The sequence below is a fragment of the Oncorhynchus mykiss genome, chromosome 26, assembly GCF_057628025.1.
Source record: "Oncorhynchus mykiss isolate SJ-2025 chromosome 26, ASM5762802v1, whole genome shotgun sequence".
Lineage (NCBI taxonomy): Eukaryota > Metazoa > Chordata > Actinopteri > Salmoniformes > Salmonidae > Oncorhynchus > Oncorhynchus mykiss.
This window is the reverse complement of record NC_143047.1, coordinates 12532501-12545717: the sequence shown is the minus strand read 5'-3', so window position 1 is coordinate 12545717 and position 13217 is coordinate 12532501. Positions and strand designations below refer to the sequence as shown.

The 13217-nt window shown below is 45.6% G+C and overlaps 1 protein-coding gene across 1 annotated transcript in view; it reads left to right on the top strand.

Annotated features, from left to right (window-relative positions):
- si:ch211-186j3.6 (neural-cadherin) overlaps positions 1 to 13217 on the top strand; it is a 218883-nt gene that overhangs the window by 176269 nt on the left and 29397 nt on the right. Inside the window, 3 exon segments of the mRNA XM_036963347.2 lie at positions 4681 to 4895; positions 11529 to 11656; positions 12931 to 13058. Coding sequence (XP_036819242.2) covers positions 4681 to 4895; positions 11529 to 11656; positions 12931 to 13058 — 471 coding nt within the window.

The following is a 13217-nucleotide window of genomic DNA, read 5'->3' as shown; positions in this document are numbered from 1 at the left end:
AGTTTTCAACAGATAGATGAGAATGAACACCTGGTAGGAGAATGCTTTATGAATGAGAGTGAGGGCTATGTGTGGAAGAGGAATCAATAAGTCAACTAATACTTAAATCTTGCTAGAGGGATGAAACTCTATGAAAGTATTTGGCCAAAAACAGGCAAGTGGCGCCGTGCGCTCGCTCGCTCGCTCGCTCACTCGCGCCAATGCTGTGCTGGTGCTGAATGATAGATCAAGTGAAGCTTTCAAAAGGATCCAAGCCCCTCTTTGTGAGTCTCATCACTTAACCTACCGCCAAGACTTCTCACAAATATGAGGTACACAGCTTTTAGCCTTTTTCTCCAATTATCCAGAGCCAGTAATGCTATTGATTTTCTTCACTGGGTAACAATACCTAAACAGAGAGAAGGGGACTAACAATCCATTTTACATGGGGGGCGAGGGGGGTAATGGTGAGGAGGAGAGAGTGCAGCAAAGTCATTTGGTACGGGGGTTGGAAGGTGAGGTGGGGGTGAGGGGTCGGGTTAGACAACCAGAAAACATAGCCGAGGCTGTTTAAATAACCTCGTTAGCCACGCCTGATTATTCTGCTTCATCTCTAATTGAACAGAGTTAAACCATGTCCACAGGTCTCACTTCCCTCTCTCTCTCTCTCTCTGGCTCTCTCTCTCTCTCGCCGGCCAGGCCTTTGATGCCTTTCCGACCTGGGCTCAGCTCACTGCTGTAATCCCAGCGGTGGTTGTTTAGGAGAGAATCTTTAGCTTCAGTACTGAGCTCTGTGTTCTACAGTACAGCAGCCATGTTGCAGTGCCATGTGTCTGGCGCCTCGTGTTCCTCTCTGCTCCTCTCACCTCCTCTACCTCTCTCCCCCAGTGCCTCTCTGTTTTTGGTTCCCTCTTGGTCCTCCTGAGTGAATTTCATAGTTGTGCTCTGAATGTCTGAGCGAGCTCAACATCAAGCTAAATACTTCTGGGATGGTGTTGAGGAGGAAGGCTAAACGCCGCCGGTGATGTGGGGGGAATTTTCTTTAATCTAATGATCTTTGTGATTAAAAAATGCAAAGGAAATGAACACATCGAAAATGCCAACCTGGCCGCTACACGAAAGGAGGTATTTAAAAGGGAATGATGCATGTTTTATCATGCGTTTGTGTATGTTTTTGTTAGGGTGTTAGCAATGTGGAAGTGCACTTAAATAACAGTGCACAAACAATTTAATGAGAGCTCGAGATCATTTAAAAAATATATATATTTCATCTCTGAGAATTCATGCAACACTTTATTTTCTGATGCAATTATGTGTCAACCAGATTGTACACAAGCACTGTGGAGACCACTTAGGTACCCCTTTTGGTGGAGACACATAAACGACTACACTGCTGTGTGTCTGGCCTGAACTCTGTGAGCAGAATCAGAATCACCATATTTACTAAGGCACTGCTCTGGGGAGGTGCTGGCCATTCCTCCTGTGGATTTCACGTGTGCAGACTTATGACCCCCACGGACGTCAACACAGCCATAGATGATACTTCAGTTGGAGCACGCTGACAGACCTATAACGTTAGTCTCCTGACTGAGGTAGAGAGAGAGAGAGAGGACGAAGGAGGATGACAGAGATACACACATACACACACACACACACACCCCGTGCAAACACACACATCGAAAGTCCCTCGTTTGAAATCCACTGGCATTGTTAGTTCATATTCAGAGGTAATCTGCTGCTGATTTGGTGTTCATGTCTAGAAAGGAGGTGTATACGGATGTTCCTGAAAAAATTGCCAGACATCTTGCCCAAAATTTGAACATATGCCCAAATGCTCTTCCTGGAATTGTCCATCCTGCTTCCCTTTGAAACACGAAAGGAGAAGCAATTTAATTTGGTTCTCTGCTGTTTAATTAAAAGAAGAAAGTAAAACCCAGGATTTGTGTCTAGTTGGACGTACTAAGCGTGTAATGTGCCTTGCCATTGGTCCGTACCAGAATGATTTATGCAGCCAACCCAGAGTTAATCCCAGCTCTCTCTCTGTTGCAGACACATATTGGCTTCTAACAGTTGAACTGACATTGCCAGATTGGCCCAAACACAGGATAAAGTTGTTGATGTGTCAGAACAGAAGAGCCTCCTTGTTGATGACAAGTTGTCCTTGTAGAGCTCACATTCCTCAGTGTATATTATAACTGAAAAGCCAAGAACTTTAAAAGCTGTGAAGCATTTTGAATCTGTGAATGTAGCGGATAATTAACCATGTTAATAGAAATTCCTCACATTATACGTATTCAATTATGACATTTCTACGATTATTGTTTCCACTAGTCTTTATAACTGAAGGTCAATGTCATCCTCTGCAGGCTTGGGTGTGAAACCGTTCACAGACAAACGCAAGCCTGGTAATAGATATGAGACAGAGGCAGTGGACGGTTGCTGAGCAGAGCACAGAGCCCTGGCCTGGTTTATCACTAGGCGTTGAGGACACGGATGTCGAACTGCGAGATTTAAGAGATTTAAGATTTAAGGAACAACATGTAGATAATCGTGGCGCCAGGATTAATAGCGGGATTTGAAAATGGAGGACAGGGGAGATTACTTGGTCCGAACGCTAACAAATAACATTCCCGTGTGCAAGCAAAGAACAGGAAATGAGCAAAGGAAAAAAAAAACTAAAGTACAGTAAGAGGTTTGGGGTTGAGGCCATCGTGGCTGAAATCATGTTCCTGATATCGCTGAGGGGGATAAATGAGTGAGATAATTCCCTGAGACTGGGTGAATTGCTTCCAAACGGACAGATAAGGTAGGTCAAGTTTCCAGTGTATTGTCTTCAGTCCCCCTATCTTTACATCTCCTTCTCTCTACAGCCTTATCTCTCCCTCTTTCTTTTCTATAAGTGATCCCTCCTTTGTACGTCACTGTCTGTCACTCCGGTAGATGTGTTGATGTCTTTTGATGGTCAGATGGTCTGATGGTGTAATACAAGCCTTGTTTGCTGCTCGGGGCCTAGTCACACTGAGCCGTGACCGTGCGTGTACACTTCCTCCCTTTCCATGTGACAGTGGTCAGGTAGACGCCTGGCTCCACGCTGTAACCACATCCAGATATCACTGGACTCAACTCCCTGCCTCTCCACAGTCAGGTGGCGTTATAGTGTCACTATAGGATCCTGTTTGGTAAACCGGAGCCTATATGACCTTCATCAGAACCAGTGCTCCTAGAGCTCCCAGACCAAACTTCCTTTCATTCTTCTGCGTCACGGTCGTGACCCCAATGTTGTTGGGAACAGAACAGCCCGACGTGCTGATCTGCAACGTTCACCACCTGCTGTTGTTCTCTACCCTATAGTATAATAATGTCTGCTATTTAGCAGAGACTTTTATCCAAAGCGACTTACAGTCAGGTTTGCATACAGTCCTCTCTCCTCTCTCCCTTTTTGGCTATGGTGTGCCTTCTAAACGTGGGGTGTATAGCTTTGATTACTGTGCCTGGTTATTAGAAGAAGCATGTTATTGTGTTAGCGCACGGCCCTGTCTGTTTCTCTCCTCCCGCATTTGCATGTCTGCCAGGTGCCAGGGGGACTATCATTTCCGACAGTCTCTCCTTTTCAATCTGGGTTCAGAGCAGAGACTGGGAAATGGGAAAGACTAAATGCAAGAGTGTCGGATGTGGCAGCCAGGCAGCCAGGAGCTCTTCTCTCTCTCTTCGCAGCACACAAATGAGAGAGGAACGAAACGAAGGGAGCATAGCGGCCTGGAAGACTATTATTAGGCTGCTGTGAGTAGGGTGATGGAGAGGGAACCGGCTGAGAAAATAGCTGGGCTTCTGACTAAACTAACTAGAGAAAGCCACACTTGATTGATGCCACAGGATTGCCCGTGCGTGTGTGTGCCAGCTATATTAGCTGTCTCCACAACAGGTGGATACAGTGGGGTTGTGTGTGTGTGTGTGTGTGTGTGTGTGTGTGTGTGTGTGTGTGTGTGTGTGTGTGTGTGTGTGTGTGTGTGTGTGTGTGTGTGTGTGTGTGTGTGTGTGTGTGTGTGTGTGTGTGTGTGTGTGTGTGTGTGTGTGTGTGTGACAAAGGAAGACTGAATGAAGGAAAAGGGATGACAGAATAACCGGAGGGAGGAGTACAGCTGTGCTCGGTTGCTATGTTGTTAATAGTGATGGATTCTCCCTATGGTACAGCTGATAATGAGAACATCTGCATGAGATGTGGAGTGTCTCGCAGAAGGAAATCACTAGAGGCGAAACAGTAGTGGGAGAGCATGACAGACAGAGAGAGAGAAAGCTGAAATATAGTGTTCTCCAGATTGTGAGCAGTCCTTGGGGGCTAATATAGACTGCTAGATGCTTAGTTGGGATGTACACTCACAATCTTTAGTTGTTATGCAATTGAGAACAATTAGAAGCAAATTGTATGTGTGTGCGTGCGTGCGTGCGTGCGACTGCTAGTGTGTGTGTGTGCGTGTGTGCGTGTGTGTGTGCGTGTGTGTGTGTGTGTGCGTACGTGCGTGCGTGTGTGTGTGTGTGTGTGTGTGACTGACTGTTGTGTGGTTAAGCAGAAGCAGGCCATCCCATCCCGGCCTCAGCAGGGACATCCTGATAGAGCAGTCTTGCGTGATAGATGAGGGAATAACTCAATTGCTTTGTGTTATTCTTATTGTGATGTTCCTCCTCCTTGTTATTTTGCCCTAGATGCCAGTGCCCTGCGCAGTTCGAGGGGCCAGAGTGCCAGCAGACCAAACACAGTTTCCATGGCAACGGCTATGCCTGGTTTCCTCCCATAAGGCCTTGCTTCGAGAGCCGTCTCTCCCTGGAGTTCATCACGGAGGTTGCAGATGGTCTGCTGCTCTACAGCGGGCCCCTGGCCCAGCTACAGCCCTGGGACCTTGAGGACTTCATGGCCATAGGTAATATATCTACTTATCTACTCACAGAGGAGGGGGACAGGAATACAGGATAGAGGAGAGACAGGGTAGAAGGGAGGGGCAGCCATGCATACGTCAGTGTGTGAGTGCTGGTAATTGTGTTTGCGGTACAATGTGATGGCGCGATAGAGATAGGAAGGTTGCATGAGGCAGAAATGCTCAAATTGTCCTCTACACAACTCTGTCTGAATTTGCTGGTTTAAAATAAACAAGACTACTAAGGTTCTTTTTACATGGAGATTTGTTGTGCCAACGCTGCCAAATTAGTTTGGGGGTGGAGGGGATTCTTTGAAGGGGGGTCAGCTTCAGCCTACACACAGCTCCTGAGGCCTTTAATGAGTGTACACTTGGTGGTAAAGGCTGATCTGTGTGTGTGTGTGTGTGTGTGTGTGTGTGTGTGTGTGTGTGTGTGTGTGTGTGTGTGTGTGTGTGTGTGTGTGTGTGTGTGTGTGAGACAACATCAGGTCTTTAGGGGTTAATGAGGGGCTCGTTATGAAAGTAAAGGCTTATTTGTCATTCATTCCAGAATGTAATTACAACGGGGTGTGCATATTTAGAGCTTTAATGAACTTGTTGAGCTGCGTGGACGTGCTTAGCATACATTCTCACGTTAAGGCCTGGAGTAAATAACATACGATGTTTGTGTGTACGTGTTTGTGGCTTCATTCCACATTATGTCTGCGTTCGAGTATTAGCACTCGATTCAATGCTGGAAGACATTTTGTGTGTGCGTGTGTGTATGTGTGCGTGCGTATGCGTGTGTGCGCACGGGTGTGTGTGTGTGTGTGTGTGTGTGTGTGTGTGTGTGTGTGTGTGTGTGTGTGTGTGTGTGTGTGTGTGTGTGTGTGTGTGTGTGTGTGTGTGTGTGTGTGTGTGTGTGTGTGTGTTTGAATGGGAAACAAAGGAGAAAGGATACAGTAGAAGTTTCAACGTTTTTTTTCCCACATGCACAGGACAGTCGTCAGTCTGCATTCTCAACCGTCTCAACACGATGCATAGTTAGTGTGTTGTACTGTGAAGATGTAAAGATGTCTGCAGTCTCAACCGTCTCAACACGATGCATAGTTAGTGTGTTGTACTGTGAAGATGTAAAGATGTCTGCAGTCTCAACCGTCTCAACACGATGCATAGTTAGTGTGTTGTACTGTGAAGATGTAAAGATGTCTGCAGTCTCAACCGTCTCAACACGATGCATAGTTAGTGTGTTGTACTGTGAAGATGTAAAGATGTCTGCAGTCTCAACCGTCTCAACACGATGCATAGTTAGTGTGTTGTACTGTGAAGATGTAAAGATGTCTGCAGTCTCAACCGTCTCAACACGATGCATAGTTAGTGTGTTGTACTGTGAAGATGTAAAGATGTCTGCAGTCTCAACCGTCTCAACACGATGCATAGTTAGTGTGTTGTACTGTGAAGATGTAAAGATGTCTGCAGTCTCAACCGTCTCAACACGATGCATAGTTAGTGTGTTGTACTGTGAAGATGTAAAGATGTCTGCAGTCTCAACCGTCTCAACACGATGCATAGTTAGTGTGTTGTACTGTGAAGATGTAAAGATGTCTGCAGTCTCAACCGTCTCAACACGATGCATAGTTAGTGTGTTGTACTGTGAAGATGTAAAGATGTCTGCAGTCTCAACCGTCTCAACACGATGCATAGTTAGTGTGTTGTACTGTGAAGATGTAAAGATGTCTGCAGTCTCAACCGTCTCAACACGATGCATAGTTAGTGTGTTGTACTGTGAAGATGTAAAGATGTCTGCAGTCTCAACCGTCTCAACACGATGCATAGTTAGTGTGTTGTACTGTGAAGATGTAAAGATGTCTGCAGTCTCAACCGTCTCAACACGATGCATAGTTAGTGTGTTGTACTGTGAAGATGTAAAGATGTCTGCAGTCTCAACCGTCTCAACACGATGCATAGTTAGTGTGTTGTACTGTGAAGATGTAAAGATGTCTGCAGATGTTGCAGTGAGTCAGGGTATCCCAAACGCGGTCCTGGGGCCCTTCCTGGGTGCACGTTTTGGTTTTTGCCATAGCACCACACAGCTGTTTCAAATAATCAACGTCCACAGTCTCACAGCTTCACATCCCAGTCCACAGCTACTGAGTGTGGAGGGAGAGACATAGTCTGAAGAAGAGAGACCAAATCCAACAAAAGTCTGCGTCACATGAGCTTCCTATTCTTAATCCAGCACTGTGCCAGAGAGGACAGAGATAGTGACAGGGAAGACAGAGAGGGATGAATAGAGCATGGATATGAGTGGAAGGCTGAGAGTGGAGTTGGCAAGTAGATACGGCTGAGACTTAAAGTGAGAAACAGACAATAGCAGTTCAGCCCAATGTCTCTATATTACTCTCTCAAACAGACACAGACACACACACACATACCCCTTACTCTCACCCACAGGTTGACTGTGTCAAACCTTGTTATTTCTCGCTGTTTAGCAGTGCAACCTATTAAACCTTCTGATTTCCCACTGCTTCCCGGCCCGAATCTCCTTATTAAAGACGCTGAACGGCTCGCTGGCTGCCTCCTGCAGCCCTGCCCACTCACTGTCTGTTCTCCGCTGTGCTTTACCTTGCTGTGCTGTTTATCCCCCCCATGGGACTTTGTACCAAGCATGTGGCATAGCACAGACCTGCCTCTGCAAAACACCCCTGCATGTCCTACATTCTCTGCTGTTCCCCTGGGATTAAAGGCCCAATGTAGCCATTTGTACAGTATATCAATATCTAATCATTTCTGGATAACAATTATGTAGCTTACTGTAGTAGAAATAAACAAAAACAGCTTTTTAGCAAAAAACGGCCGTATTTCTCAAGCAATACTTTTGCTAGGACTGTCTGGGAGTTGTCTGAGTGGGGAGGGGAAAATTGAAAACCAGCTGTTATTGGCAGAGATGTTTGGAACTCTGTTATTCATCTATTAACTAATTCACCGCCTGGTGATGTCACCAGGCAAGCCAAAACTCCACCCATGCAAAACATGCTGATTAGAAGGTCCTTGGTAGATTGTATTTTCAACCAGAAACTATCAGGAAATAATCATTTTTGTTCACTCTTTTACACTGTTAGTTTCATCAGCTGTTGCACAATATGATACAAAACACAGGAGAAACCATTTTGACTGCACCAGGCCTTTCGGTGATAGAGCACCGAGCCAGTTTGGCAAGTAGCCTGCGTTTAAAGCAGGGCTGTTCAATTCTGGTCCTGACCGAAACACTTCTGTTTTTTTGTTTCTACCTGGTAGTTAATTGCACTCACCTGGTGTTGCAGGTGTGAATGAGTCCCTTATTAGGAGGAGAGGATAAAAACCAGAAGTGTTTCTGCCCTCCAGAACTGACATTGAACAGCCCGGGTTTAGAGAGAATGGCATCCTATTCCCACAAAGTAGTGCATTATAAATTGAATAGGGAACTATTTGGGATGCGGCCAGTGTCTGTTATTGCCCAGCTTGGGCCTGTATGAGATTACTGGACAGGTCTGAGGTGATTTGTTCTGGGCCGGACAGAGCAATGGATGTTGCGCTACCAGGGAGGAAGATGTCTTTGGTTCTGCTTGTTAACTTTTCCATGGCTCGTAATCTTTGTCCCGGTCTGATGTGGGTCAGATAGATATGTGCTTCATGCTGAAAGCATTATATTGAGTAATGGATGTGTATAGTGTAGGTTTGCAGGGCATATGGTATCTTTTAGAGTGCCCTTTGGTCTGTCCTCTCCTCTAAATGTAATACGTGTTATATTTCTCTCTAAATCCCGCCAGAGATCTAGACCCTGTCTGTGCTGCCTCCTGACTTTGACGGCTGGAACAGTGAGATCATAGTTAAATGAGTCGCATTATTGTAAACTCCCCCTTCTCAAGGGTACGAGCCATGGGGCTGAGCTTGTCCAATCAATAGACAAATTAACCGGACAAATTAAATTTGGGTGATTACGTACTCCTGCAGAATGGGAAACAGGCTCTCGGGGCTCGGCTGGGGATCCAGTTTACACCTCGTTGCCAGGAGTTGCATTCAGCTCCAAGGATAGAGCAGAAAAAATGTCATCACTCACTTTGTCTCATTCTGACCTGACGGCAGCCTATTTATCATGCTTTTAATATGTGGAATTTAGATTTTCTTAATAAATGCAACTAAAAAGCCCGATGTTTCAAAAAATGATTGAGTAATGGTATGGAAATAAACTCAATGAATGTAATGTTTATATGCTTGCAACAATGTAAGCCAATTTATATGGTTGTTTTGCAAGGTTATTGCATTTTTTTTACCCATAATAAATTGAAACATAATACCCGGCTGAATGTAAACATCTCAGGCATTTGGCATTGGGCTATTTTTTACATATTTTGCTTTATGCAGTTATACTGTTGGTGGTCTCAGAAGGAACTGAGAAACAGGCTGACTGAGAATAAGGTGAACCCCCCCCCCCAAGCACGCACACACAACCCCCCAACACACACACACACACACGTGTAGACACAGCATCTGGCAGATGAAAGCGAGCAGAGAGATACACTGAGTGTGAAACGCACATTACGGTCAATTTGCAGAAACCTGTTTCACAGTCTTTTAGCACTGCACCCGTTTCAAATATCGCTTTTAAGTTTGGGTCCTGTTTCCTGGGGGTCTGGGGGTGTTTGCTGACAGTCAATTTATATTAAAGGCACCACAGTCACAGACTCTCTTTCTCTGTTGCTGGGCTGCTGATTTGTATACACTGAGTGATTTGTAATGCTGTTTATGCAGTCCATATTCTCCTGGCCTCAAACATATTCCCTTCAGGAACTTCAGAAAAGAGGCAATTTTTCATATTTAAGTGGGAGTGCCATGCTTTGGGGGCTGAGACCCCCTGGCTTCCCCTCTCACCAAGACGCTCGACAGGGAAGATTCATCTGCAGGGATGTCGAGGAGGAGACCATGATGAATAAGGGATGAGGAGGGGAGATTAGCCGTGACCGCGCTGAGTCCGCCAACCGGAGTTTAAGAGCAAAAGCTTGTAGTAACCTGAATACACCCGGGCGTACTCTCCCTGTCCAAGATCATTTGATACGGCACAACATAAAGCCCATTTGGCCTGTCTGCCCACTCTTCAGCCTCCCTGCCTGACCAGCCCAGCCCAGCCGGTCCATGCCCGTGGAGGTTCTCCTCTCAGGCACTCAACACCCCTCTCCTGTCCTTCCCTCTCTCTTTTCATCTCAACCAAGCCTTCCACCGTTCACACCTGTCACCCAGCAGTCTGTCCCCTTTTCTCCTGAAATGTCACGTCAGCCCCAACAAGGAGGGTCGGGACCCTTGTCAGATTGAGACACCCTGTGGGACAGTGTCAGTCTTTTGCTTGATGGTGGTGGCCACTGTGGGCCTTTCACATGAAAAGGGCTTTTCACTCAGGCTTAGGCTGGGCTCTGTACATCAGTGACTTACTGCTAGCTCAAAGTAATCTCTGTCTGAGCACAGGTTGCCTACTGGGAATCCACTGTGAGAACACTGCAGAGAGACAGGTGGGAGAGGGAGAGAGAGAAAAGGTTGGGGTTATAAAAGAGGAAGACACGACAAGCCAGACCGAGGGACTGTCATGGAGAGAGGCCGGGCGGAAGAGAATGGGATGACGAAAGCCAGAAAACGATGAAGACCTTTGGAAGAGGGAGAACAACCCTCTCTGTCGAAAACAGAGCATTTGCGAGCCTAGAAAATAGAGCGACGTGGAGTTTATATATACAGCCCTATTCTCTCCTGAACTCTTAAACTGTGGATGTCATGTTGATTTATGGAGAAACAGTGGTTGGTTGACATGTTGTTTACCCACAGTCCTTTGCAAACAGTATAAAGCATACAACGAGTCTTAACTGGTTCATTAATTTTTAATTTCCCATTTGACTAAGTCAGAAAATAGAATCACTTTTTAATGTTTATTGTCTTATAGTGGGGGGGGGGGGGGGGGGGGCATAATTGCATAGCGCCAGGCACTGTTGTAATCCTTATTGTGGAGTGAGCATGATGACGTCGGACTGTTAGTTATATTTACCTGGTTTACTATTAGCTTTGCACCTTTTACTGTTGTTGTTTTTCAGGTTCTAATACTGGCCCAGGTTATTAGATGTCATTGTAAGTGCGTCATCTTTCTGAACAGACTGCAGAAAGCACTGAGGTGGTGCCTGTTTTTACTTTAATCTGGGGTTGGGTGAGCACACACCACTCTTACAGAATTTAGACCATTTGAAAAAAAAAAATTTTTTTTTATTTATTTCACCTTTATTTAACCAGGTAGGCTAGTTGAGAACAAGTTCTCATTTCCCACTGCAACCTGGCCAAGAATAAAGCAAAGACAAAGCCAAGCAGTGCGACACAAAACAACTACACAGAGTTAAGTTGACCGCAGGTCAGTTGACCTTGATTAGTTGGCTGTGCTTCGCTGTGGTTGCTTGTTCTTGGTGTGTTGCAGTGACCAGATGAAATGTGTACAGAATTGACATCCTCAGGATGAAGTGGTCTGTGTGTGGTTGTATCTGATCCTCCCTGGCATTAAGAGTATGTGATGGGGGTTGTGGATGGTCATCCCTGGTGATGTAACCACCATGTGTGACCTCATGTCGGTGTCCTCTCTCTCTCTCCCCTCAGAGCTGATCGATGGCACTCCCACACTCAAGATAAACCATGGCTCGGGCACACTGGTCTTGCAGTTGCCAGGCAACGTGAACGTGGCGGACAGACGGTGGCACCGTCTGGATGTGAGGAGCAACAGTAAGGTGGGTGTCTGAAGTCTGAGCTGCTGCCAAACTTATACCATCCCAATGGACCCCCCCCCCCCCCCCCCCCCCACACACACACACACACACATCTCCCCCAACACTAGCCATATGCTGTTCATTCTTATAGAACTCCGGGGGAAGTTTAATGCAAACAGGTGGTGTCTCTACTAGACTAGTCCTGTTTTCATGACATCGTCTGGAGAAGTAGGAGGGTTTGAGTGGTTTGGATTCAGTGGAGATCGAATGGATACCTCCTGAATACATTACTGTGTACGGCCGCTGTGGCTGTATGACAGCGCTAACAACAACTTTGTTCGTCTACCAGGTCTGAAAAACAAACTCAGGGTTATTCGGGAAATGGTCAATGTATTATATAAACAGTGTCATACAAACACTGTATTAGTATTTGTATGCCATTTACAAACTCAAAATTAATGCACCTCAATGTCTGCTATGAAGTAACTTGCTGAATATGCTTGTTGAAAACAATGAACTGGTTTTGAGTAGATGTTGAATAGGACCTTTTAGAAGCAAATTTGTTACATTTGTATGGTTAGTTGGTTCTTGCAGTAGAATATAGTACAGATAGGTAGGTATAATACAGATATTAAAGAGGAATTACTGGAAATAATGGAGCTCATATTAGACTGGTGGGCCAGCCAGTATCTGATGTCTTGATATTCCTGATGTCCTGATATTCTGGATGTGCTGATATTCTAGATGTCCTGATATTCCTTATATTCTTGATGGGCTGATATTCCCGGTGTCCTGATGTTCCTGATTTCCTGATGTGTTGATATTCCTGGTGTCCTGATATTCCTGATGTGCTGATATTCCTGATGTGCTGATATTCTCGATGTGCTGATATTCCTGATGTGCTGATATTCCTGATGTGCTGATATTCTCGATGTGCTGATATTCCTGATGTGCTGATATTCTCGATGTGCTGATATTCCTGATGTGATGATATTCCTGATGTGCTGATATTCTCGATGTGCTGATATTCCTGATGTGCTGATATTCCTGATGTGCTGATATTCCCGATGTCTTTATATTCCTGATGTGCTGATATTCCTGATGTGCTGATATTCCTGATATTCCTGATGTCCTGATATTCCTGATGTCCTGATTTCCCTGATGTGCTGATATTCCTGATGTCTTGATATTAGCTGATGTCTTGATATTCCTGATGTCCTGATAATCTGGATGTCCTTATATTCCGGATGTCCTGATATTTCCGATGTGCTGATATTCCTCATGTGCTCCTGTAGGAGGTACGCTTCACACTGGACCGCTGTGCCGGGGCCACCGTCATGGAAATGGAGGGAGTGGGCAGCTGGCTGACCACAGAGGACCACTCATCATGCGAGGTCACTGGGGTCACGCCCAACCTGGACAGGTAGCCTACTCACGCCTCTCTCTCTCGCTCTCTCTCTCTCTCTATTTGTGTCTGTCTGTTGCTTTCACTCTTTCTTTCTTTCTTTCTCTCTTTCTCTCTCCCTCTAGCTCTCTGTCTTTCTTGCACTCTATTTCTTTCTCTCTCTTGCTCTCTTTCTTT